At 47.0% G+C, this 25,337-nt stretch overlaps 1 protein-coding gene across 4 annotated transcripts; it reads left to right on the top strand.

Moving 5' to 3' along the window:
- On the top strand, positions 1-24,667 carry FBXO17 (F-box protein 17). 4 transcript variants are annotated; one of them, XM_036231629.1, is made up of 6 exons: positions 14,142-14,253; positions 18,008-18,373; positions 19,098-19,209; positions 21,208-21,303; positions 22,123-22,252; positions 23,746-24,667. In XM_036231629.1, exons 2-6 carry the CDS (start codon positions 18,025-18,027, stop codon positions 24,175-24,177), a joined length of 1,119 nt encoding a protein of 372 aa, XP_036087522.1. In that variant the 5' UTR covers positions 14,142-14,253; positions 18,008-18,024; the 3' UTR covers positions 24,178-24,667. The 4 variants fall into 4 exon arrangements, with proteins under 4 accessions (XP_036087521.1, XP_036087519.1, XP_036087522.1 ...); XM_036231628.1 differs by lacking the exons at positions 14,142-14,253; positions 19,098-19,209; positions 21,208-21,303 and adding an exon at positions 1-253 and having other exon boundaries at positions 22,095-22,252; XM_036231626.1 differs by lacking the exons at positions 14,142-14,253; positions 19,098-19,209; positions 21,208-21,303 and adding an exon at positions 1-253 and having other exon boundaries at positions 21,921-22,252.
- The last annotated feature ends 670 nt before the right edge of the window (positions 24,668-25,337 follow it).

The raw sequence follows: 25,337 nt of genomic DNA, 5'->3' as shown, positions 1-25,337 counted from the left end.
TCCTCCCGCCCGCCCCGCAGCAGCTGCGCCCCCGGATCCCGCCCCTCCGTCGCTCCCGCCTGCCGCCGCACCTCAGAGGCGCCCGCCCCTGGCGCCCGACTTCAGCCACCGCCCCCCGGAGAGTAGCGACTGCCCACACCGCCGTCCCGGGACTCCCTGGGCGGGGCCGAGCCCGGGGAGCCCCCCGACTGCCTCCCAGAGCTGGGCGGGGAAGGGGATCTTAGCCCGCTGCTGCCTCCGAGCGGGCCGCCAGGTGAGCGCCGGGACAGGTAGGGACACAGGTCGGGACCCGTGTCCCGCCCCCACTCGCGGCCCAGGTGCCCCGAAAAGGATGTCGGCCCGTGCGCCACCCGGAGGGGCGGGTCCCCGAGAGTCCTGTACCGCAGCGCCCCTGCCCGGGCCCTCCCGCGTCCCAAGCTGCGGCAGCCAATTTGTGCCCCTTTAAGTCCAGAGTCACACAACGCACGTTTAAAAGGCCCAGATCGCACGGGAAGGGCTTTGCTTTTCAAACGGGTCGCCTAGCGCCCACTGCTCTCCGCCCGCCGCCGGCCAGCGGAGGCCACCATTAAACAAATCCTGGTCCCACACGTGCTCACAGCAGCTGCTGAAAGGCTGACCACTTGGGACCAGCTCTGGGTTTTGCTTCCTCTGGCTGGCAGCTTCCTGGCGGAATCTGGGAATCAGAAGCCTCAGAGCGCCGTTTCTGGATTTGGCAAGTTTTTAGCTGCGGCGGCGCCTGCCAATTTAAATTTTGTTCACAGTTAACTTTTGCTTTGTTCAGTCATATTTTTTCACGCTCCACGTCTTGTTCCTTCCACTTTAGACAGCATCTATTTACTCCGTTTGAAAGGCTGCAATATTACTGACCTATTTTTAAAATAAATAACTTTTTAAATGTCCCAGTCACACACAAGAACAAAAGACAGGACAAGGCTTCCCATGAAAAATAACAGTTCTTTAAACAGCCCCACCCTGCAGCCAATTAAAATTTTTATTAAATTACTTTTTAAAATGGCAAAAGTAGCTTGTGATCTGTGGTGCATTGTTTCAAACCTTTTTCTGCTTTTTATTCATCTGGTACTTATTTCCAAATCTCTAAAGCAAATTCTTGAATTATTTCTTAGATTATCAACTTTTAGATAATGTCCGCTGATCCCTCGCTACAAATAAATGGGGACAGTTTTCGTGGCCTGCAGTTTCCTCCAGCTATATAATCACGCCATTCTTTTTAGTTTCTCTGTTGGCTACTTTTGTATCATAAAATACTTTTTTAAACTGGTATTTCTTGTTTATATCTAATCTGTTGACTCCCCTTTTTGTAAGGCCTGAATCCACTTAAAAATATTTTTTCACATAAAAGTTTTATATTTATTTAAATACTATTTTTTACCCAATCAATTTGGAGATATGGTTCACAAATCAAATAGAAGTGACTTTGCCACATATTTTTCTATGATAAAAATAATGTAATCTCTCTAAGAAAAATAGAAGAGGCAAGGTGGTGTTTTAAATGAAAAGGGATTAAGGAGACGAAACCATGCCCAGCAGTGTGCAAGGCCCTGACCTTGTTAGGAAGAAAAAGACCTTCTTGGGACATTGAGGAAAATGGTTCACCGGCTGGGTGTGAGAAGGCACAACGGGTCTCGCTTAGTGTTGGTAAGCGAGTGGGACCACAGAGTAGACCTGTAGAATGACCTTCTTCTTTCTCAGAAGATGCATGTTGAAATATTTCGGAGTTCATCCAAAGAGAGAGAGAAAGCAATTTGGCAAAGTGGATGTTTTTTTCCCATTCTTTCAACTTTTCTTTATGAGAAATTTTTATGGTAATAATTTGGCGAAAATAAAGACAATTTAGAAGCTAAGAAAGAGATGAAGACATCACGTACACAGTGGCACAAACGCCAGAGTCCTCCACACCGGGTTCAAACCCTGGCTCTGCCTCTTGCTCATCTGGTGACCTCGGGTTCGTTGAGTCCTTCCTCCAAGCCTCAGTTTACCCAGCTGAATAATAGCACCTACCTCTTTGGGTGGTTTGTGAGGCTTCTGTGAGATTCTGGAAGCACTTCCCATGTGCCTAGCTCAGAGTTCCTGCACAGTTAACAGTAGCTGTTTGTATTTTGTGGAGGGTTTTAACCAGTGGGTCTGCTCACCTGCAAATAACTGCTGTTAAAATCCTAACTCCTGCTGGGCCCCTCCTACGCTTTTTCCCTAGAGATGGATTTTGAACTTGGCATTTTCTTTTTCCTTCTTAAAATTCCTCAGATGGCTCTGATCCTGCCTTTGGTAGTTTTGCGTTCTGCTCTGTCTCATCACGTTACTACCCAAGCACATCTCCCCTTTGCCCGCATTCCTCTGGTCAAGGTTCCAGTGGCCACGTGATCCCACACGTGGAGGTGCAGGCACGGACTCCGGTCCCAGAGCTGGACATTAGCTGCTAATCATAGCAAACAGGGTTACAGTGGCAACTCACATTTGTCAAGGGCCAGGCCTTGAGCTCATTTAATTCTCCTGTAATCACCAGCGATGGGCATTATTAGAAGTCCACAGTGTCTTATCTGAAACTCTTGGGGATTCAGATGCATTTAGAAATCCGGAATTTTTAATATGAGGCATATCGTAGGGAACTCATTCTGTACATTGCATAGGACCCCTGGTGGAGGCTGGGGTGCAGCGTGTCATCAAATGCACTAATGTTTCTTCAGCGACATTCCTGTTCATAGTGAGATAAACAAAGCCTCGCAGCTCTGCCACCAGTGGGTCTGGGAAAGACTTGGTTTTCAGAGCTTTTGGATTGGGGGATTGTGAGAAGACACGTGGCCCTTAATATTTCTCATTTAACAGAGGGAGAATCTGCACGCAGAGAGGGAAGGCCATTTGCCCAAGGTCATGAGAAGTTCAAGTTCGGGCTAGGACTAACCCAGAGCCTACTGACTGTAGCACCCGCAACATGTAACCTCTCCCCAGTGCTGTCACCAGCAAGTCCCCAAAACAATGTCTCTCACTAGCCCTGTGACGCCTTCTCCCCCCAGAAATGTCAGTGCTTCCTCCTCAGAATGAGATGATACATGTAAAGAATTTTCAAGGTTGCCTTACGCAAAGAAAGCTCTTTGTTAATGCTTATTATTATTTGCGCTAGGATGCAGTTAGACTGTTTCCTTCTTTGGCTTAAATAATCATGGTATTTAGTGATAGCATCCATATTAATATATTAACATCTTATATGATAATGTAATATTAACAGAATATAAATATAATTCTAATATAATATACATTAATATTAATATAATGTTGCAAAATATAACATCCATACAGAGAAGAGCATAAAACATATATGTACAGTTTAACAAATAATTGCAAGGTGAACACGCATGTAAGCCTTGTTGTGTCTGGCATCTTTCACCCAAAATTATGCTTTCGAGCTTCATCTGCGCTGTTGTGGGAACCGTTGTTACCTCCTTTTTGTCGCTACGTAGTATTCTACTCTGTGGCTGCCTTAACGTATTTACACACCCTGTAGCGGATGGGCGTCTGGGCCATTTCCAGGCTGGAGTTGGTAGGAACAGTGCTGTCACGAATGTCCTGGTATGTGTTTGCTGGCTCTGGGGCAGACATAAAAAATACCCAACTAGTTTCCAAAATGGTTATACCAACTCAGACACCCACCAGGAAGGTATGTGAGTTCTCACTGATAGCGTTTTAAGTAAATTATGGCAACATTGCACTGATTGGTTGGTCGGTCAGTCAGTTGGTTGGTCAGTTGGTTGGTTTAAAATAAAAAGCGTATTCTTTGTTATACATGGTGTTCATTACATTTAAGTGAGAATATTCCAAAAAGCTGAAGTAACTTTACCTCCACTTTACCCACACCGTAGCCCAGAGGGCAGACGGGTAACCGAGAGGGTGATGACAGTGAAATGGCAGAAACAGAGAAATTCAAAATCATCTATTAGTGTCTGCCGTGAAAGGTGTTTAGCCCACTGCATCTTTCCATGCTTGTCACTCCACCAATTTTTAATAATTGTACTTTTTTTAGATCATATCTTATTTATCTCTGTAACAGTACATTTTATGCAACTCTGATTCCCATGAGGATATAAAGTAGGTGAGCCAAGCATTTTGGCTTCCCCTCCCCCCGCCATTTTATTTCCCATTCTTTGTCGGTTATGCAATTACTTTCACACTGTCAAGGTTGATACCATCTATAGTCTGTTCTGTTACCATATTTAAGTCTTACATGCTCTAACTGTTTGCAGGGGTTTTTTTCGGACAGCTTTTTTGAGGTATAATTTACATACCATAAAATTCAGCCCTTTTAAGTGTACAATTCAGTGATTTTTAGTTAATTTAGAATTGTGTAGCCATCTCCACAGTTTTAGAGCATTTCTGTCACCTCCAAAATATCTCTCGTGCCTATTTGTGGTCACTCTCTGTTCCCATGCTCAGCCCCAGATGAGCACTTTCTGCTTTCCATATCTTTAGACATGTCTGTTATGGACATTTCATATAAATACAATGTACAGTATGTGGCCTTTGTGTCTGGTGTCTTTCACTAAGCATACATACTCTTTGGGGGTTCGTTCATATGGTAGCATGGACCAGCACTTGATTCTTTATATTACTGAACAATAGTCCATTATATGGATAGACCACATTTCATTTATCCATTCACCAGTTGATGGGCACGTGGATTGTTTCCAATGCTGCTATGAACATTCACAATCAAGTCTTCGTGTGGACGTATATTTTCAGTTTTCTCGGGTAGGTAATCTAGTAGTAGAATTTCTGGGTTTCATGCTAAGTTTATGTTTAACTTTTTTTTAGTGTGCAACTTTTAAAGAAACTGCCTGTTTTCCAAAGTGACTGGATCATTCTACATTCCCACCAGCAATGTGTGAGGGTCCAGTTTCTCCATGTCCTTGGAAATCTTTTTGAACATGATCATTCTGACTGAGCATGAAGTGCTGTCTCATTGTAATTTTAATTTGTATTTCCTTGATGATGAATGTTGAGCATCTTTTCCTGTGCTTATCAGTCTTTTGTGTATCCTCTTAGATGAAATGTCTATTCAGATCTTTTGTCCATTTTTTAATTGGCCGGTTTGTCTCATTATTGAGTTTAAAGTATTCTTTATATATTCTAGATACAAGTACTTTATCAAATATGTAGTTTGGAAATATATTTTGAAAATCTATAGCTTGTCTTTTCATTTTCTTAAAGGTATCTTTTAAAGCGCAAAAGTTTTAAAGTTTGATGATGTTTAATTAATCCATTTTTTTCTTTTGTGAATCATACTTTTGGTGTTGTTTTTAAAAAATCTTGGCCCAACTGAAGATCATGAGATTTTCTCCGGTTTTCTTCTAAAATTTTTTTGAGAGTTTTAACTCTTACATTTAGGTCTATGATTCATTTTGAGTTGCTATTTGTGTGTGGTGTGAGGCAAAAACCTAAATTCATCTTTTCGCATGTAAATTTCCCAGTACCATTTGTTGAAAAGATAATTTTTGTGCTAAGAGACCAGATAGTAAACGGTCTCACTACAAAAAAGAAATGATAATTATGAGAGGTGATAGAGTGGCACAGTGGTAATCATATTGCAATATGTAAATGTATCAAATCAATGCATTGTATACCTTAAATTTACACAATGCTATGTGTCAGTTATAACTAAAAAGAAACAAAAAAGTCTTTTCCCCATGAAAACCAATAAACAGGGCTACTATAAGGAAAATGCCCTTGGCCTTCAAGTCGAATGGACTCCTTTTCTTTGCACTTTGCCAAATGGACCTAATGTGGATACGATTTAGTGTATATCATATTTGGACCATGATTTCTTAAACAGTTTTTTGTTTTCCTGGAATTTTACGTAGCTTTAATTTTTCCCTTTTGAGAGAAGCATTTTCCGGTTTCTAACACATCCAATCTATTTCTCTCCGGATTTTTTTTTCTTCCTGAAGGCATTCTTCCTTTTATATAGTATCCTGTTCTTGCTTTGTTTAGAGTATCTTCTCAAATCTAAGTGTCCCTAGGACTGACTCCATAAACTACAGGGCCCACTGCAAAATGAAAAGGTGGGCCCTTTGTTCAAAAATGATTCAGAACTTCAAGTTGGCGACAGGATGGGGTTAAAATAAGAATGGAACCCTTCTAAGTATGGGGCCATATGTGACCGTACCGGTCCCAGGCCCGTGAAGCCTGAAACTGGCCCTGACTGGGCTAATCAGGGTTTTTTCTTTTCCTGTAAGTTCTTTTGGCCCTCTGATGTCTCGGTTTCCTCTGGGGTCAGCTCGCTGTAGCTCTTCCTGTTTACCTCAATATTTCTCTTTCAGGCTGCTTGTTTTCTTCGAGCATCTGGTGATCCTTACCTGTCTATTTTCTTTTCTTTTCCTTTTTAAAATTTTTTTAAGAGTTTATTTGAGCCAAACTGACGACATATGCTGGGGAGCAAAATCTCCAATCTCTAATCACATTTTCAAACCAGGGCTGGGTGACTTTTTTTGAAGTTACTGGTATGAGATTTTGGGCTTTTATAAATATAGCCCCACTCTCCCACTGGCTCCAGCTGAAGGGATGACTGAAACTGTTTGGGGGCAGCACCTGTTGGTGTCAGCACGGAGGAGGCCGGTCTTTGCAGGGAGCTCAGTCCTAGACGCCAGAATGGGGAGGGCTGCACTCGGGAACACCAGCAGCCTGGGCTCTTCCCGGATGCTTCATGCAATTTCTCTGAGAACAATCATCTAGTATTGTTTTGTTTGCCCTGTGTGTGAATGTTTGGCAGCCTGAAATCTGTGTGGCAGAGTGTGAGGGAGGAAGTAATGTAGGAAGGAGGCAAGAGAATTAAAATATTAATCAAGCCACATTCAGAGACTGCCGTGTGCTGATCAGCCCTGCAGCCAGGCCGGGAGGTCACCTGCGAACACAGGGAGATGTCTGCTGGAACTAACAGCCCATTCCCCACACCTGTGGAGGGGAAACGGGAAAAAATAGTCTTTTAAAGGTGCCCTACACAAATAAAACATTCCCTATGTCTAAAACCATGGAGAACCCATGGATTAAAGGAGGGGAACGGCCAGCAGGCCTTTCAGGCTACAGCTCTTCCCTTTCCCTTCCCCAGTGAGAACTAAAGAATGATATGGAAACTTAATTCCCTGAACACTCGGGGTCCCCTTCTCTCTGCCTGAGAGGAGACCACACTCTGTCTGTGGAGTGTTACCCCTTCTCTAATGAACTTTCCTTTTGACACTAACTTTGGCATGTGTCGAACTCTTTCTACACTGTCTGCCAAAGGGCCCTCTTCTCTTGGTGCCTGGCTTGGTCCGCCTGCCTCCCCCACTCTGAGTAATTTGTCCTGTCCTGCCTCAGAGGCAGAGGGAACAGGGAGCCAATAGGCACAAAAGGCAGACTGACCCCTGTCCTCACTCCACCCTCCCACTCCTGACCTGCACGTCCACTCTCGGCCCCTTGGACCCCTGACTCTGGGTCCAGAGCCTCTGGGGGGGTCCTTGAGCCTCCATTTTCCCCACCTCGAGTTCTGTCCCAGCCCCTACATATCTGTCTGTTTTATGTCATTTGGAAGTATGTCGACGTTTCTTTTCTGTTGATGGTCTACCACCTGTTCACTTTGCTTTTCTATTTCTTTGCTGGACATGGAGAGAATGTGCTTCGAAAAGGAGATCAGGCTCCAATCCCCACTCCACTCTGGCTGTCGTGTGACTTTATGTGAGTCGTTTCACATCTTGGGGCCTCAGTTTCCTACTGGTGCGAAGATCAACTGAGATAATACAGAAGTCCAAAACAGCCACCCCTAGTCTGTTCCTGAATCCACAGATCTGCCTTACCTGGCTAATACTGTGCTTTAATTGTTTTTAATGCATTGCTAACATTTAAAAATTGGACAAGTTCACATAAAAATCGACATTGCCAGTTTCTTTGAAAAAAACTGGAAGATGTGGCCAAACTGGTCCCACCTTCCTACTTAGCAGTAAATCAGGCAGAGGGAGTATTGGCACAGGCTATAGCTGGCTGTTTTATTTGCCAGAGACTCCCCGTTTCTCCTACCCAGTCAGCCTCATTTAGGATGCTACCTGTCTCTTGCAGGCATTTGAACTTGGAGTTCTTTGGATACTGTTTTGAGAGCATCTAGCACAGGACCAGGTACAAATGAGCTGTTATTATGATGAGGCCAGCTAGGGGAGGGGATGGGGGCTCAGATGTAAGCCTTGCTCTGATCACCAGACCCTGTGACCCCAGGGTTGCATTCACCCAGAAGGGGTGCCTTTAAAAAAAAATCTGCTCAAAGGATTATAGAGCCCAGTATAGGCTCTGATTATCAGTAGCTGACTCTGCCTTGTTGAGGGAGAAGCAACACTGACTCTTTGAACACACACATAATTTTAAATAACTAAGGATTTCAATCTTGTCTTATCTATGACTTTTATGTAGCCATTTGTTGCAGGTTAGAAATAACACCGGCACTACAGTTCAAGAGCAAAGAGTTAAAGTGAATAAGAGAGAATGTCATGTAGAGGACTCTCTCCCCAAGGCATGGAAAGGAAGCCATGCTGTTTAAAATTTAAAAGATTGTCAGTGCCAGGTGCTGACATCGGCATCTCTCATACATTGTTGATGAGAATACAAATGGCACAATCAGGCTGAAAAAATCACTGGGCGTTTTCTTGTGAAGTGAAATATGCACTTAATCATGTGATCCAAGAATTCCACTCCCAGGTATTTCCCCATGAGAAATGAGAACATACGTTCCCACAAACACTTATTATATGAATGTTCATAGCAGCTTTATTCATAATCACCCCAAACCTGGAACGACCCAAATTTCCATCGTGGTGAGGGATAAATAGATTGTGGTTTGTCTTTTCAGTGGAATACTGCTCAGCAATAAAAAGGAATGGGCCACCGACTATATATGCAACATCATGGATGAATCACACAGATGTAATGCTGAGGGAAAGAAGACACAGGGAGCGTACACGATATGTATCAGTCAGGGTCCAGTCAGGAGACTGAACCCACACAGAAATTCGAAGGGAGAGTATTTTAACACACAGGATTACTACTGATAGTCGGGGGTTGGAGTAAGAGAGATTGGCGACTAAGATATAAAGAGAAAGCTGAAGAACATAGAAACAATGGATGGGAGTAGCTGCTACCCCCAAGATCTACGAGGGAGCTCAAAAAATACAATAGCCCCAGGCTGTCCTTGACAGCCCCAGGGACCCTGGGAGAACACTTGGCCATTAAAGAGCAAAGGAGTCCCTGCGGTGCTGTGCCTGTGGAACTTGCTGGAAATCCATCCACCCTTTTCGAACTCACCAGAAGTCTATTCTCTAAAGTGCTGGTGAAGCAGTTCACAAGCAAGTATCTCACCAGAGGTACTGGGCTAGGAAACCAACTGAGGTGGGTCCCAGGGGAAGGTGCTGGCTGCAGGGTGCTGCTGTCTGCCAGCCTCTGGAGAAGCATGCTCACTGAGGGAGCTGGGCAGGAGAAGCTGCCTGCCCCGTAGGAACGGAGACTGGGAGCTGGAGGCAAAATTCTTTCTTCCTGCAACGTCTCTCTGGCTCCCTCTACCGGAAAAACGCGGCATCACGTCCTGCGACCAAAACAAAAAAGGATTGAAAGGGCCAAACTCTAGTTTCGCAACTTGGATCTGTGAGGCAGTAAATCAATAACTGGCACACAGTATAATTCCATTTATATGAAATTCTAGAAAAGAAAATCGAATTTATAGTGACAGAAGGCAGTTTAGTGGTTGCCTTGGGTGGGGATGGGGCTGGGGTTTAACTGCTAGTGGGCAAACCTTCAGGAATGACAGAAAGGTCCCACATCTTGGTTGTGATGATGGTTACATGTTTGTATGCAGTTGTTATTAGATGTAAATTATACATCAATAAAGGTAATTTCCTTTTTAAGGTGCCCATTCTGGGAAACGCAGGGTTCATGTGCAAATATAAATGGAAAAACATGCAGGTGCACGTGCTCACAGCAGAAATCCACCTGAATCCTGCCACCGAGATACCCCAGCTTGCCCTGGTGAATGTGTCGCCATGGGGTGTTGTCGGAGATGGTTTTGGGCTTGGTGGGTTGCTCTCATTATCTCTGAGGAGTTCAAGTACAATATGCGTCCTGTGGGTAGTTGACAGAGTTTAGGTACTCAATGTCCTCTCTGTTTTTTCCCTCCCCAATGAGAATCCACAGAGGGCATCTCAATGCAAGGTTCCTAATTCTTTCAGATGATCAAATCCCCATCCTACGAGTTAAAACTCATTCATTGTTCTATTACCATTGGGTCTCATTCCTCAAGTCCTGGGCACGCTTAGGGGTATTTGTCCTTCACTGCTCACATCAATCCTTTGAGGTAGAACAGAAGTTATCCTGATACTACAGACAAGAAACCTGAGGCTCAGAGGTCATACCTGAGAGACCGCCTGCCCAGGAACCAGGATTTGAACCGAGATCATCTACCGCCATAGTGGGGGCTCCTGGCCCTCACCTGACCTGCTGAGGGCAGCAGCCAGGCTCCCAGAAACCCTCAGATGCCGCCTGCCCTCTGCAGAAGGCTCCTGGTAGGCTTTATAGACACTGAATCTTTGTCAATCGGATCTTTTTACTACCATGATTTTATTATGGAAATTGTCAAGCATACAGAAAAGTCGAAAAAATTATATGGTGAACAAACACTGGCTCCTAAAAATGATAATGCCCACATGTTTTTTAGCCTAATACTGAAATATGACTATGCATAGTAACAGCTTCTTCAGTCTTCCAAATTGATAAAACAAAATAAAAAGTTAGTGGAATGACATTTCAGGTACTAAAATGTATATCAAGTCAAGTAAAAACATACATTAATATACATATGAGTTACACATAAATAATTTCTAATATGTTTACAACTAATAAAGTTAATAAAAATAAATCTATTGAAATAAAATTCTTAAAATTAATAAAAAGTAAGTAATAAAGTTGATTAAGTAAAAACACTACAAAATGCAAGTTTAATGAATCATGAGCCTTGACAATGAAATTGTGTTATTCGATCTTTGTCAAGAGAATATACACTGGAAAAGGCGTGGTCAAGCTGGAGAGAACACGTGGGAATGGAAAAGTGCCTGAGGAGCCCCAGCTGTGCGGCCCAGATGTTTGAGTCTCCCCATCCCTGGTGTTAGTCATAGGACAGAATAAGCCTTCAGGCTGAGGGCAACTGCACAGGAGCCCCTAAGAACTGCCTAGTAAAGCCCAGTCAATCCCCAAAGCCATAAAAAATAATAAAATAATGGTCATAATAAGTATCCTCCAGCAGACAAACCATATCAATGGTGTCTTCAATGAGTCATGCAAGTATTTTTGTGCAAGATTTTCCAGTAACTATAAAAAGGTCTCGGCCCTACATGATTTGAGGAATTGCTGAGAAGGGAGAGAGGCTAACTCTAAATAGCTTCCATGCATTCCTTCACTTTAAAATAGTCTTATCTTTTGTTTGATAACTTCGGGGAGAGGTTTTTGGACGTGCTTCATTCCTTTCCATGGACTATCATCTCTGTTTTATTATTATCGTTTTTAGTAAACCTTTTATAGAAAGCGCACGAATGTACAGCCTGATAAATTTTTATAAGTGAACATACACGTAGCCAGCCCTCAGATCAAGAACAGAAAAATAAAAAGCTGTCTAAATGAGTATACCTCTCTGCCCAATTTGAAAGTTGAATGCTGCCTGAAATTCTCTTGGCAGAGAAGTTTTGGCTGCTTAGCACACATATTCATTGTGAAATGAATCATCAAATCACAATCTCAAGATGCAAAAGATTCCAGATTTTTAAATAAAATGAAATAAAGGTATTTCACCAACAAAGACACCAGTAGTCACAATTGCTAAACCATGGAAACAACCCTTGTCCATCAGTGGATAAACAGATAAGCAAACTGTGGCCCATCTGTAGAATGGAGCATTATCTGGCCTCATTAAGGAAGGAAATTCTGACACATGCTACCATGTGGATGTTGACCTTATTATGCTAAATGAGATAGGTCAGTTACAAAAAGGCAAATACTGTATGATCCCTCTCATATAGGTTACTTAGTCAAAACTAGAGACAAAGTAGAATAGTGGTTACTGGGGCAGAAGGGGGAGGTAACAGGGAATTATTCTTTTGAAAGACGGGAAGACTTCTGGAGATGGATAGTGGTGACGGTAGCTCAACATGTGAATATATTTAATATTACTGAACTGGACACTTAAAAGCAGTCAAGATGGTAAATTTTATGTTATGGAGATTTTACTACAATTTTAAACTGGAGAGAAAAAGAGGAATAATTAGCCCCCTCCATGAAACTGACACAGGACAGGGTGAATTTCCCCGAGTTGGGGCGGGGGGAGGTGGAACAAGTCAAAGGAAAGTTTATTGGTAAAGGGGTCACGCTCCACAGAGCATGGTCTCCTCTCAGAGGCAGAGTGAGAGCAACAATAAGAGAGTAAAGGCACTGAGAGGGACCCTGAGTGTCTGGGGAATTCTGTTTATATGTCATTCTTTAGTTCCTGTGAGTTACAGTTTAAAATATTTTGTCAACCCATTTCCTTTGATATGGACATACAGTGAGGAAGGGGACGTGTATGTAGTGTGAAAAGGTTAGAATATGTAGAGTAAAAGGCCTGGTGGCAGTTCCCAGCCTTGAAGCCTTAGATTCCCCATGGTTTTAGCCACAGGGAATGACTCGGTTCCTTTCAGGTGTGGGGAATGGGCTGTTAGTCCCACCTGTGTGTCGCAGGTGTCCACCCGGCCTGGCTGCAGGGCTGATCAGCACATGGTAGTCTCTGAATGTGGCTTGATTAACATGTTAATCTCTTGCCTCCTCCCTACGTTAGAACAGGCAACAGGTAAAAACAATAAAGATTTCTGGTTATGAAAAAAAAAAAACGGTTCTTTAAAACAGCATCGTTAAAAACAACAATAACAAACCCCATGCTATGCTCGGATTACGTTTACTGGCTTAAAGGAGATGCCTTTTTTTGGCCCCATATCACACAGATAGGAAGTGGGTAGAGTGAGGATTTGAACCCAGTTTGGTCAGCATCTACAGTCGGGGCTCACATGGTTTCTTATTGGGGGCTGTTGGCACTGGGAGCAGTCCAGTTCTTTCTTGGGGGTGGAGGGGGGTCCCTGTCCCATGCAGTACAGGTCACTGAACATCATTCATTTAGATAATGCTGCATAACAGCCCATTCAAAACACAATGGCTTAATTGCCTTTACTTTATTATTTTTTTTAATGGGAATTGACTGGGCTCAGCTAAGCCGTTCTTAGGGGCTTATATGGATGCCAATGGCTGGAGCCCTCCGGGCATTTCTTTCTTCCCACAGTTTCTCCAGTCTGGTGACTTCGAGGCAGCCAGACTTCAGTGGTGAGTCAGGCAGCACGTGCTGGAGCGGCTCACACCGGCTCTAGTCCATCCTGGACAACTATTTCCAACCCCACTGTCCAGGGACTTCCCGTCAGTTGCTTGCAGTCAGCCATGGTCAGCAAACATTACAAACCTAGACTCTTTTTCTCCCCGAGGATCAGCTGTTAAACATTCAGCAGCACAGCGCTGGACTCAGGGCGTCCAGGGCCCTCGTCCTGAGAGAATCAGGCAGAGGCCGTATCCTTCGTTGTAATCTGGCCTTGCAAATTTCTTAGCAATGTCACTTCTACAGTCACGAAGTCCTGCCTATGTCAAGGGGAAGGGTGTAGACTCCACTTCGTACTGGACAGTGGTCAAGTCCTGGAAGAGCATGACAGATAGGATGTATTATTATAGACATTTTGGAAGATACAGTCGGCCATAGCATCACGGGTCCCTGGAAACTGAATACCAGTCACCAGTGACAACAAATAAAACAGCTTCCCCGAATCCCAGACACACACACATGCTTCCAAACACCCTGGCAGCAGACGGTGCTGTGCCTTACGTATCCCATGCTGACCCAGCCAGTGGTTGGCATCCAGCCGTGTGGACTTGTGGCTATAAGGCACCTTGTGTCTTTTAGCAGAGCATCCCAAACAGAGTTTTCTATACCTAGAGCTCGTAGGGTACATCACTTGATGGTCCTTGCTCTCGGTGAAGTGTGAAGGGCCAACCCCCAGCTCCAGAATCCCCCGCTGGCCCATGACTCACACATCCCTAAGGAGCACTGACCCGGGGAGCTGCATCTGCTGAGTTTCCCACCCTGCCAGGCAAGCTGATGGACCTGCTCATCGATTACAGGTAATTGAGTCACTCTTTAGTGGGGGCAAAGGAGTGTCAAGCTTCTTGCCCTGTCCACAAACCACTTGCCTGAGACAGGCTTGTTTCTTAACCAGACCTTCATCAATTTATTTAAACATCGTAACAGTTGACACAAATCGAGCACTTACTGGCACTGCGTAACAGAATAAGGATTAGATCATTGCAGCCCCTTAACCCAGGACAACCTCCAAGGATTGTTTTGGCCATTAAAACAAGATGATGGAATTCAGTGAGATGATCCAGCTTAGATGCTCAGCACAGGGGCTTAAAGGGCCCGATAGATGTCACCAGATGAAAATATCATAGCTAAATGGTTGCTTGTCATCTTTTTATGATGTGTAATAATAGCAGCTAACACAATTTAGTGCTTAATCTAAAATGAATGTCACCCTTTTTTATGAGACACCAGCAGTTTTTCTTAAGTACTTTACAAATATTAACTCATTTCATCCTCCCTACATCCTTATGAAGTAGGCGCTGTTAACATCCCTCTTTTCAGAGGAGGAAACTGAGGCACACAGGGAGTAAGTGACATGCCTTTGGCTATGTAACTAGCAAGAAACATAGCTGAGGCTCGAACCCAGGCTGGCTAGATCCATGCTTAAGGTTTCTGTCGGTAGTCTGGTCTGCCTTTGATGGGGAAATGAAATAAGTTTCTCAATAGTTATTGAACTAATCACTTGAGTTCTTGTTAAACAAAGATGTTTCACCTCTCAATGCCTCAGTTTCTTCATCCGTGAAGCGGGTTTCTAATGTGATGATTTGTTCATTTAATATCTCTTTATCGAACCCTTATTATGCGTCAGGCACTGGCATGGACACTGTGGTATGCAGTATACAAAGTAAACAATTCATCCTCATAGTGATTGCAGTGTGGAGACAATAAAGAAGATAATTAAGTAAACTTTATATACTTAAAACAAGATGGTGTGTTCAAAGGTGATAAGAGCTTTAGAGAAGTATGAAATAAGAAAAAGGTGGTGCTCGTGAGACTCTGAAATTGTAAATAAGGTGGCCAGGGAAGACCTCATGGAGAAGTTGACATTTGCTCAAAGACCTGAGGGAAGTATGGAGGTGAGCAAAGAAATCTTCTGGATCAAGGTGGAGGAAACAGCCTGTACGAAGGCCCTGGGGTATGGAGACCGGTGTGACTGAGGCAGTGACTGAGGGGGCAATGAGGGCAAGGAAGTGAGGGGGGCACATGGTGGGGGGCCTTGTGGGCCACAGTGAAAACTTTGCCTTCACCCTCGATGAGATGGAGCCACAGAAGCTCTGAGCAGGGAGGGGCAGGACCTGACTCAGGTGCTCACACCTGACCTGGTTACTTAGGAACAGACAACTGGGGAAAGAAGCAGGGAGACAGCTGGTCCAGGTGAGAGGTGATGAGAATGGATGGGATCCCCAAGGGAGTGAGTGTTGAGAGAGAATTGGAGGTTCAAAAGCTGATCCCTGACATTGCAAGATCAGAGGGAGGAGGATGGAATGGCCAAGGAGACGGACTAGGAGCCACCAGGCAGACGGGAGCGGTCCAGAGGGCTGGCCTGAGCCAAGTGAAGGTGGGGGGTGGGGTAACCCCACTGTATCGAGTACTACTGACAGGTCAAGCAAGATGAGGGCTGAACAGTGACTATTGGCTCATCCCCAAGAGGGTCACTGGTGACCTTGACATTTCAGGATGAGGAAGGGGAGAAAGCCTGATTAGAGAAGGTTTAAGAGATAACAATAGAAAATATATAGGCAGCAACTGTAGATAACTTTTTTGTAAAGAGGAGCAAAGAAATGGGGCCATAGCTGGAAGGGCAGGTGCGGTCAAGAGGGTTTGTTTGCAGCTAAGAGAGCTGACACCGTGTGGGCTGATGGGAATGATTCAGTGCAGAGGGGGAAACTGAAGAGGCAGCAGAGAGAGGGGACAACTGTGAGACCATGGCCTGGAGTGCTCGGGAGGGGCAGTCGTGGTGGGAAAGTGCAGCTGCAGATGTGCGGGTGGGCACAGGACAGGTAGGTGGTCGATGGGGCAGTGGGGCCTGTGGAAGTTCGCTTCTCATCACTGCATTTTTTCTGTCGAATAAGAAAGAAGCAAAGAAAGAGTGAAGAGGTGCAAGGGGGTGTGGTGAAACAGAGGAGAGGGAGGTGTGAAGTAGTTATCTATAAAGAGGAAGGGCGAGCAGGTAAGAGAAATGTAGCCCAATTGCTGGGCAGCTTTAGTGGCTTGAGGGTCGAATTCATAAACTTGAAGTGGAGTTGTGTATTATTCTTCAGCCACTTTAAACTGTGTAGGTAAGGTCACTTGTAGGAGGAAGCCAGAGGAGGCAAGGTGTATGCAAAGCATGTTTTCAATGATTAATAAAGAAATATAAACCAGATCAGGAATGAGGACTTGAGGGGGTGAGGGAAAGTAAAAAGGAGGTGGGCACAAAGGATGGGAGACCACAATGGGGTGGAAGGATTGTGAGGCACTGGAGGGAGAGCTGGAAAGAGAGGAGGTGAAGGGTGAAGAGAGATGCCTGCGACTGAAGTTCTGGAGAGGCTGTGGTTATTGAGACAAGGGTGACCAGGGAGAGGGGCTGAGAGGAGAGCACATCAGGGAACAGAGAGCCAGTGGTAGCAGAAGGGTCACCTACGTGGATACGGAAAGTCACCAAGAATGATGAGAACAGGGGGAGTGGCAGTGAGCCTGGAGCTAAAATCGTGGAGAAGTGAGATATAGTGATCTGGGTCAGAAGATGGTGCATAAGGGGGGATACGATCTATTCCGATGACAAGATTCATAGCTGAAGACTTTGGTGGAGGATGGAGAGAGCTTGGTCGGGAAGCAGCAATGAACAACCAAAGTGACTCCATCTTAGGTATAAGATTCCATCTTAACCACAGGCCAGTTCCTGGAAAAGCCGCAGATAGCAAGACAATCACCCCACCCTAGACTCAGCCAATCAGAGCAACTATGGAAAGTAACTCTCCAAATTCCCCGCCTTGTTCCTTGGCGCCATCACCCAGCCAATCCTGCTAAGCGACGAGCTCCTTGTACCAATCCTGTAACGCCAAGACATCGCTCCCCGTGCTTACGATTTTTCCCTTCAAATCCCCCTGAAGCCCCATGTTCGGGACCGCCTCCTACTCACTGCTGCGTCAGTGTGCGGACTGCGGTCGGGACTCCAGTCTGAAATAAACTCCCTCTTGCTCTTGCATGGGTGTCGGCTTCTTGGTGGTTCGTGGAGATACGAGTTGGGGCATAACAGCACCAAGGGGCAAGGAGATTTATCCACTTGGAAGGGCTACAAGAGAGTTGGGTTCTGGTTAGAGCAAGAGGGTGACGAGAATGTTCAATGAAGAGATTGAGGAAATAGATTTTGCTGAAGACAGTTCATGAGTTCCTAAGGCCAGGGGCATGGAGACAGGTTGGGAGATGGGATGGAAATAGCTTCCTCCTCGGGTTTTTCTCATCTGTCTTCAATGTGCTTATAGTCATGCATATAAAGTGTTTAGTCTGACACAAGTGCGCCGGCCAGAGATGGAAACCATGGTCAGCATTCCTGGTAGTCATGGCCAGCTGTCTAGCCCCACAGGGAAAGCCCTCCGCCCTCTATCGCCCTCCAGAGCCAGGCGGCAGGAACTAGGTGCCCGGTTTGTCCGTTGGAACTGGTGGGGTCGCGGTCAAGTCACAAGGACCTTGCGTCCTGGGAGAAATGGAGGGAGGCCAGACTGCCCTCTCCCACCAACCCCTCTACACCCGCAGGTTTCCAGAGGCCGGAGATGGGCGCCTGGCCCTCACGGCGGCGGCTGCTGCCCCCAGACCCGCCCCTAGCCTTGGACGCGCTGCCTCCGGAGCTGCTGGTGCAGGTGCTGAGCCACGTGCTGCCGTGCGCGTTGGTGACGCGTTGCCGCTCAGTGTGCTGCGCGTGGCGCGACGTGGTGGGTGGGCCCACCGTGTGGCTACTGCAGCTGGCCCGCGACCGCAGCGCCGAGGGCCGCGCGCTCTACGTGGTGGCCCAGCGCTGCCCGCCCAACAGCGAGGAGGAGGAGTTTCCGCTCTGCGCCCGGGCGCGCTACTGCCTGCTAGCGCCCCTTGGCCGCAGCCTCATCTTCAACTCCTGCGGAGAGCGTGAGTGCCAGGGGCGGGGCCTGGAGTTAGGGGGCGTGGTCTAAGAAGAGGTCCCTGAGGAACTGGATGGGAGAGGCCAAGGTGGGGCTGGGGAAGAAATGGATTAGATGGGAGGAGCCAGAGGCTGTGGACAGTGGAGGAAAACGAAATGGGTGGGTGAGACAGAGCAGATGGAACCAGGGTGCGGGACCGTGGCTAAGCGCTGGAACTGTAGACTCAGTAGGCGTGGCCAAGGGGAGGAGCCAGGGGAGAGCTGAGAAGCCGATTAGGTGCTGATGAGGGCGGAGCTTGCATAGAAATATGAGGCTTCATTGAATGGCTGTGGGGAGGAGGAACTAACCAAGTGGGGGTGCCAAGGCAGGAGGAGCTAGGAGGCTGTAGTAGGAGGGGGTGGGGCCATGGTGGAAGGAACCTGGGGCTGGTCCAAGGGAGAGTATATTGAGAGGCTGAAGGGAGAGAACTGGAGGCAGGGGGAAGGGGGGGCGGGGCGGAGAGAACAGAGCGAGACTGAGAAGCTGAGTGGATAAGCAAAGCTGAGTGACGCCGTCGTGGGGTGGGACCAGAAAAGCCAGCTGTTGGGAGGCGGAGCCAGAGTGGAAGAAGGCGGGGGTGTGGAGCGCGCGTTGGCGAAGCTGGTGGGCGGGCCAAGTAGAGTGGTGGCGGGCTCTCTGGTTCGCGAGCTGGCAGGCGAATCCCTTGTCTTCAACCCTGCTGTATCCAACAGAGGGCTTCAGAGGCTGGGAGGTGGAGCACGGCGGGAAGGGCTGGGCCGTGGAAAAGAACCCTACAGTGATGCCGGGGGCTCCTTCCCAGACCTGTTTCGTGACTTCTTTCGAGTGAGTGGCCTTTGATCCCTAAGGCAAGGGCCTCAAGGAGGGAGGGGACCCAACCCCACCATCCTCATCTTCACCCACCTTCACCCTCCCCTCATTCATTTATTCAGTCAATCAACATTTATTTGTTGAGGGCCTGCCACGTACCAGGCATTGTTTTATATCCCAAAATGCAAGGAAAATTCAGAAAGATCAGGAAACTGCCGTCTTTTCATTTGCATTTTAGATGTAAGTGGAGGAAGATTTTAAATACATGAACAATAAAACAACAAGAACACAACATTTAGAATACTTACTCTCTGCCAGATGCTTTACATATAACTCTCTTAATCCTGACAACAACCCTGTGACATAGATACTATTGCTATCTCCACTTTATAATAGAAAACTGAGGCAGAGAGTAACTAACATCTGGTAAAATGGTGGGGCCGGGACTTGAACCCAAGTAATCTGGCTCCAGAGCTTCTGACTGATAGATGCTATGAAGATAGCAGAATAGTTTGATTGGTTGGTTGATTATATTTATCCTCATACCCTATACCCATTTTCTTTGACCTTGCCCCAATACTCAACCATTCTTAAATGCCATTATCTAGCTTTCTAGTCGCTGCCAGTGTATTAAGGGTGAAGCGATATCTCATTGCTGTTTTAATTTTAATTTGCATATTTAAGTTTACTAATTATTAAGCATCTCTGCATGCACTTGTTAGCTTTTTGGATTCCCTCTTTTTTTTTTTCAATTGCCTGTTTATATTTTCTATTAGGGCTGAAATCTTATTCTTGTTGATATACAAGAATTCCTTATATCTTCTAGACGTCCCTCCCTTGTTCATCCCGGACATTGTGAAATCTCCCACTTTACCATCTGTATTAACTCTGTTTATGGTATCCTTTATTTGGTGTTCTCTGTTGTTATTTTCATATGATCAAATTTCTCTCTTTTTTGCTTTAGAAGTTGTTTTTGAAATTTTGTTTTAAAAAATCCTTTCCTATTCTTAGATCCTAACAGTAGTCTCTTGTATGCTCTTCTAGTAAACTTGTAGTTTTATCTTTCACATTTAGATCTTTAATCCACCTTTGAATGTGGTGTTAGCTAAGGATCCAATTCCCCCCTCATACACATTCCATACACTTAGCCAGTTTTCCCAACACCGTCTACAAAAGCACCCATCCTTTCCCCATGGAGTGACTATGTTGTCTATCATTTATGAAGTTCTCATACATACCTAGGTCTGTCCTTGAGCACTCTGTTCCATTCCACTTGTCAACTTATCAGTTTTTCCATCAGTACTATACTATCTACATTATTGTGGCATATTCAAATGAGGGCTGAAAGGCTATTTACAAAGGCAGACCACATGGGATACTACATGACTCCCAGGCTAATAACAGTGGGGAGAAGGGTCATGGCCACCCCTAGGCCCGACAAGGGTAAGGGGAGGAAGCAGTTACTGAAACATAAGACAGAGAAAACTGTGAGGAGAGGCACTGTGGAGCTGTGCCCTTTTGTTGAGAGATACAGCATTCCCATCGTGATCCCATGAGACGGAGCCAGGAAGGTAAATACCCTGATTTTACTCTTTTCTCCCTTCTGTCTCTTGCTGGAACTTCCCATTGGCTGACCCAACAGGAAGTAGAGGGTAAGGGAAACCAGTCCATACAGGCAAAAAAAACCCTCAGACCTTGGACCCCCACAATTTAGAAGCCCCCAGAAGTACCTGCTCAATGTGGGCCTCCATTTGTACTCATGTCCCAGTAGCCACAAATATTAGAGACCAGCCTGTATCCAGGTCAGCCTCTTAGAGGCCAAGGTAGGGTGGAGAATTGTAGAGGGGTGTGAGAGGCCAATGGGGACACCCAGCCCAGCATACAGCTTGTCTAGAGAGGAAACCCTGAGGAGCAGGCTTTAGACAGAGTTGTTAGAGGAGCCATCTGGGGGGATGTGATTTCCAGGCTGTGATTGTCTGCTCCCTCCCCACTACCACCATCTCCCCTCCCCAGATGGTGCTTCAAGCGGCAGCTTGTGGACTTGGTAATGGAGGGGATGTGGCAGGAGCTGCTGGATAGCGCCCAGATCGAGATCTGTGTGGCTGACTGGTAAATTAAAAATGGCAGCCTGCCCCCAGAACCAATAGTGGTGGCAGCAGTCCTGCAAAAGGGGGCTCATTTTGTGCCAACATCAATGCCTCGGACTAACCACTGTTACAGTACCTTCTTCACAGGCTGAGAGAGGAAAAGTGATGGTCTCATAGTTGCAGAGCCAGGGAGGAGTGGAGCCCTAGTGAACCCAGAGCCCTCACTCTGCACTCCTCCCCACCCTCTACCCAGCAGGTTCCAGGGTTCCTGGCATGGGGGTGCTGACTGATTTGGCTTGGTCTGAAACAAGGTGTTCCCCTCACCCTCTCCACCACCATTGCCTGCAACTCTGCGCTGACCCTAAGGGCTTGCGGACAGCAAGGCCTCAAAAGGGTTTGGAGCACTGTACTCTGAACACTGAGACTCAGAAGGGGCAGAGTTGGGCTGGGTGCACTGGCTGGCTTCAGTGCCTCAGGGACTACAATGAGCCCCTTCCTTTCCAGGGCACCCAGGTTCCTTCGCAAAGAACCCCGGCTCCTCCACCCTCAAGCTCTTGCTCCTCCACAGAAAATCCTAGGGCTCTGTCTCCTCCACAGGGCTGTGGCCACCCCAGAGCATCCAGATTCCTATTCCCTCAGGCTCCTCCCTGGAAATACCCAGGCTCCTCCCTCAAGCTCTGGCTCCACCTCCAAGAGCACCCAGGCTCCTCCCCCCAGAACCCCCTGCTGACATCTCTCCATATGGGGTGGGCATGCATGGCCCTCATCAAAGTGCAGGGAGCCTCACCTTCAGCCTCCCTCCCTCCATCCCAGAAACTGGATGGATGGGGGCGGTATCGAGGCTCACTGCCCAGGAGAACTGCATCTACTTGCTTCGGGTCCGCCTACTCGACATATATGAAAAGGAAGTGGTCAAGTTCTCGGCTTCACCCAACCTGGTCCTTCAGTGGACTGAGAGAGGCTGCCGGCAGGTGGGTCCAGACAGCTAGCTTTCCAGACTACCCCTGACCTGCTTGCTCAAACCTCTCACCCTGCTCAGATTCCCTTCTCGGCTTGCATCACCGCTGAATATTTATAATAACAGCTAACAAACACTGAGCCCTTATTACATGTTCCAAGAGTTGGCCCTATTAATTCACTTCATTAGCACAACAGCCTAGTGGTTCAACTTACATTGGTTGAGCACCTACTTGCGCTGGGCACTGCTCTAAGTGCTGGGAAGGCACAGGAGGTTACGTGACTGGCCCCAAGTGGAACTAGAGCATGCAGGGCCGGATTCGAGCCAACGCTGACTCCTAAGCCTGTGCCGTCATAATCATCACACCTCAGTTATCACAATAACCTTTCAGGTGGTCTTGTTTCCACTCCTGATCTTCTCCCCACAACCCCCACCCAACACCCAGACTCAGCAGACAGAAAGATCCCATTAAAAAGTTAATCAGATCACAAGTGTCCCCTTCTTGTGAGTTACCACTGCATGGCTACATCTCAGAGTGAAAACCAGTCCTCTGATGCAGCCATGAAAAGGCATAAAGTACGGATCCCGGCTCCAACATGGACGAAGCTTGGAGACAGTATGCTAAGTGACGGGCCAGGAGCAAAAGGCCACATATGTGACTGCCAAGTATATGAAATGTCCAGAATTAGTAAAACCATGAAGACAGAAAGCAGATAGATTAGTGGTTGCCAGGGGCGAGGGGGAGGGAGGAATTGGAAGTAGTGGCTAATGGGTACAAGGTTTTTCTCCTGGGATGATGGAAGTGTTCCAGAATTAGATAGTGGTGAAGGTTGCATAACATTATGAATATACTAAAAACACCTGAATTGTACAGTTTAAAATGGTTCATTTTATGGTAGATGAATTTTAGCTCGATAAGAAGTTGGAAGACATAAAAAAGACAGAAACTGGGAGCATTTGAGATTACACACTGGCATATGTTGCCAAGTTTGGCTCAAATAAACTTATTTAAAAAAAATATTTTTAAAGCCAGAAGCCAAAGTCTTAACTGGGTTCGAAGGCCCCGCCCCATCTGCCAATTACCTCCCTGACCACTTCTCATTTCTCCCTCCACCTTGCTCCAGGCACATTCCTACCCCAGGGTCTTTGCCCTGACTGGTCCCATCTGGAACACTCTTCCTCCAGCTTCCCACGTGGCACCCTCCCCTCCTTCAGGTCTCTGCTCAAATGTCACCCAGTGGGGACTTTGCTTTCTGCTTTCGCTCTTTACAACCCCACCCCCCTGCAGAATCCCCTCTGCCTTTTACCCTGATCTATCCTCAGTGCTTGTGTCCCCTACTCATCGTCTCCACCAGGGCAGGGGCTATGTGCTGCTTTCTACACTGCTGTATTCCCTGTGCCTAGAGCAGGGCCTGGCCCTGACTTGGTGTCTGGGAGCCTCTGTCCAGGAGGAGGAGGAAGAGGAGTCCACAGGTCTTCACCGTCTGGCTCTCCTTCCCCACTCAGGTCTCCCATGTCTTCACCAGCTTTGGCAAGGGCATCCGCTACGTGTCTTTTGAGCGGTACGGGAGAGTCGCACGCGCCTGGGCGGGGTGCTCAGGCGCCCTTGTGACACACTCCAGCCGGATCAGGCCTTCCAGGACCTACTGCCACCTGCCGGATATCATTGCCAATCAAGGGCAGCTTTACAGCTGGGAGCCAGAGGATCCCCAGGGACAGCGTGGGGTGGGGGGAGTGTTCCCTGTGGCCTGTTCCTGGCCAGCCCCCAGTGAACCCCACTTTCTGCTGCTTCAGCACAGTGGCCCACATGCTGCTCCAGGACCCAGGGGTCCAACCAGGCTGCTCACAGCTTCTCCAGTCAGGGGGGTTCAAGGAATAATTGAGACTTTACTTTGCCTGCAAATTGTTTTCTCACATGGATGTCAGGTGGCAAACTGAGTCAAAAAACTAAGGCCAAACCAGGATTTCTAACGGGGTACAGCTGCCGACAGACAACATGAGACAGTGACTCTTGTTGGCAAGTTTCTGGGGTAAGCTGATTGCTGGCGAGGAGCAGAAGCCAGTTGGGGCAGCCTGTCCTTGAGAGGATCAAAGGGACATCTCAGGAAACCCCTTCTGTTTTAGGGAGTCTGGGATTCAGCTGTAGGTTCCATGAGACCTCCACTGCCCATCTCCCCTCAGGCGAGACTGGTGCTGTTTCTTGAAGAATTCCTGAGGCGGAGTCCCTGCTGACCCCCAAGCGTCCTCCACTCCCACCTCAAGGGCAGCTCGCCTCCTGCAGGACAAAACCCTCCTTCTCTCTGACCCCACCTGCACAGACTCCAGGAGCAAGTCCTGCCAGGAAGGAAAGCTCCCTTGTCCCGACTCTGGCTTCCCCCAGCTGGGCACAGCCACCAAACTAGCTCAATAAAGTTGGCGCTAAATGTGAGGTTGTGGGGGACCCTTGTTTGTATTCAGTGCACTCATCTGCCCCCCACTTTAATCTTAAAAGGCCTCATGGGATCTTCCCAATCATGAGAACTTTAGGAGACGTGCTAAGTGCTGTGCTGGAAACTGAGGCGGGCTACAGGTAGCACTGAGCAGCTCCCACGCCAGCTCTCCAAACAGCTCAGACAGGCACCGTTATTGAAGCCATTTAGTCAGAGTATAGTGACCTGCCCAAGGTCACCTGGCCAGCAAGCAGGAGAGGCAGGACTTGCTCAGGTATCAGGCTCCAGAACCCAAGGATATAAGCACCGTGGTGGCCAAGCATGTGGTCAGGCGAGGCCAGTATTACTCTTGGGACCATTTCCAAAGGACGAAACAGGCCCAGGGACTAGAATCAATAAACCGAAAGCCACAGAGCTAAGGGCTAGAGGCAGGATTAGAAGCCAGGTGTGTGCTGAGTCTGAGAATAACAGAGAAGCTTCCACTTAAGGAGCAGCGATCCCCATTTAATCCTTTCAATGTCCCTTCATCACCATTACAATTACTGCCATTTTTCAGGAGGAAGCTTGAGGGCGGGGCTTTCCTTTCCCAGCCCAGCTGCCCCCAAGGGGAACCAGGTCTATGATTCCAAAGCTTAAAACGGTTATGTAACCATCTGCATGTGCTTTGCA

This window comes from Rousettus aegyptiacus, unplaced genomic scaffold (assembly GCF_014176215.1).
Source record: "Rousettus aegyptiacus isolate mRouAeg1 unplaced genomic scaffold, mRouAeg1.p scaffold_m13_p_14, whole genome shotgun sequence".
NCBI classification, from domain to species: Eukaryota; Metazoa; Chordata; class Mammalia; order Chiroptera; family Pteropodidae; genus Rousettus; species Rousettus aegyptiacus.
The sequence above is the reverse complement of the archived record's forward strand: the minus strand, read 5'-3'. Positions and strand labels throughout refer to the sequence as shown.

Excerpts from the sequence above, each read along its gene's own strand:
- FBXO17 (XM_036231629.1), top strand. The coding sequence starts at position 18,025 with ATGGGCGCCTGGCCCTCACGGCGGCGGCTGCTGCCCCCAGACCCGCCC. Across the intron at positions 18,374-19,097 it reads CTTCAACTCCTGCGGAGAGC|AGGGCTTCAGAGGCTGGGAG; the intron begins GTGAGTGCCAGG and ends TGTATCCAACAG. Across the intron at positions 21,304-22,122 it reads GAGATCTGTGTGGCTGACTG|GCTCACTGCCCAGGAGAACT; the intron begins GTAAATTAAAAA and ends GGCGGTATCGAG.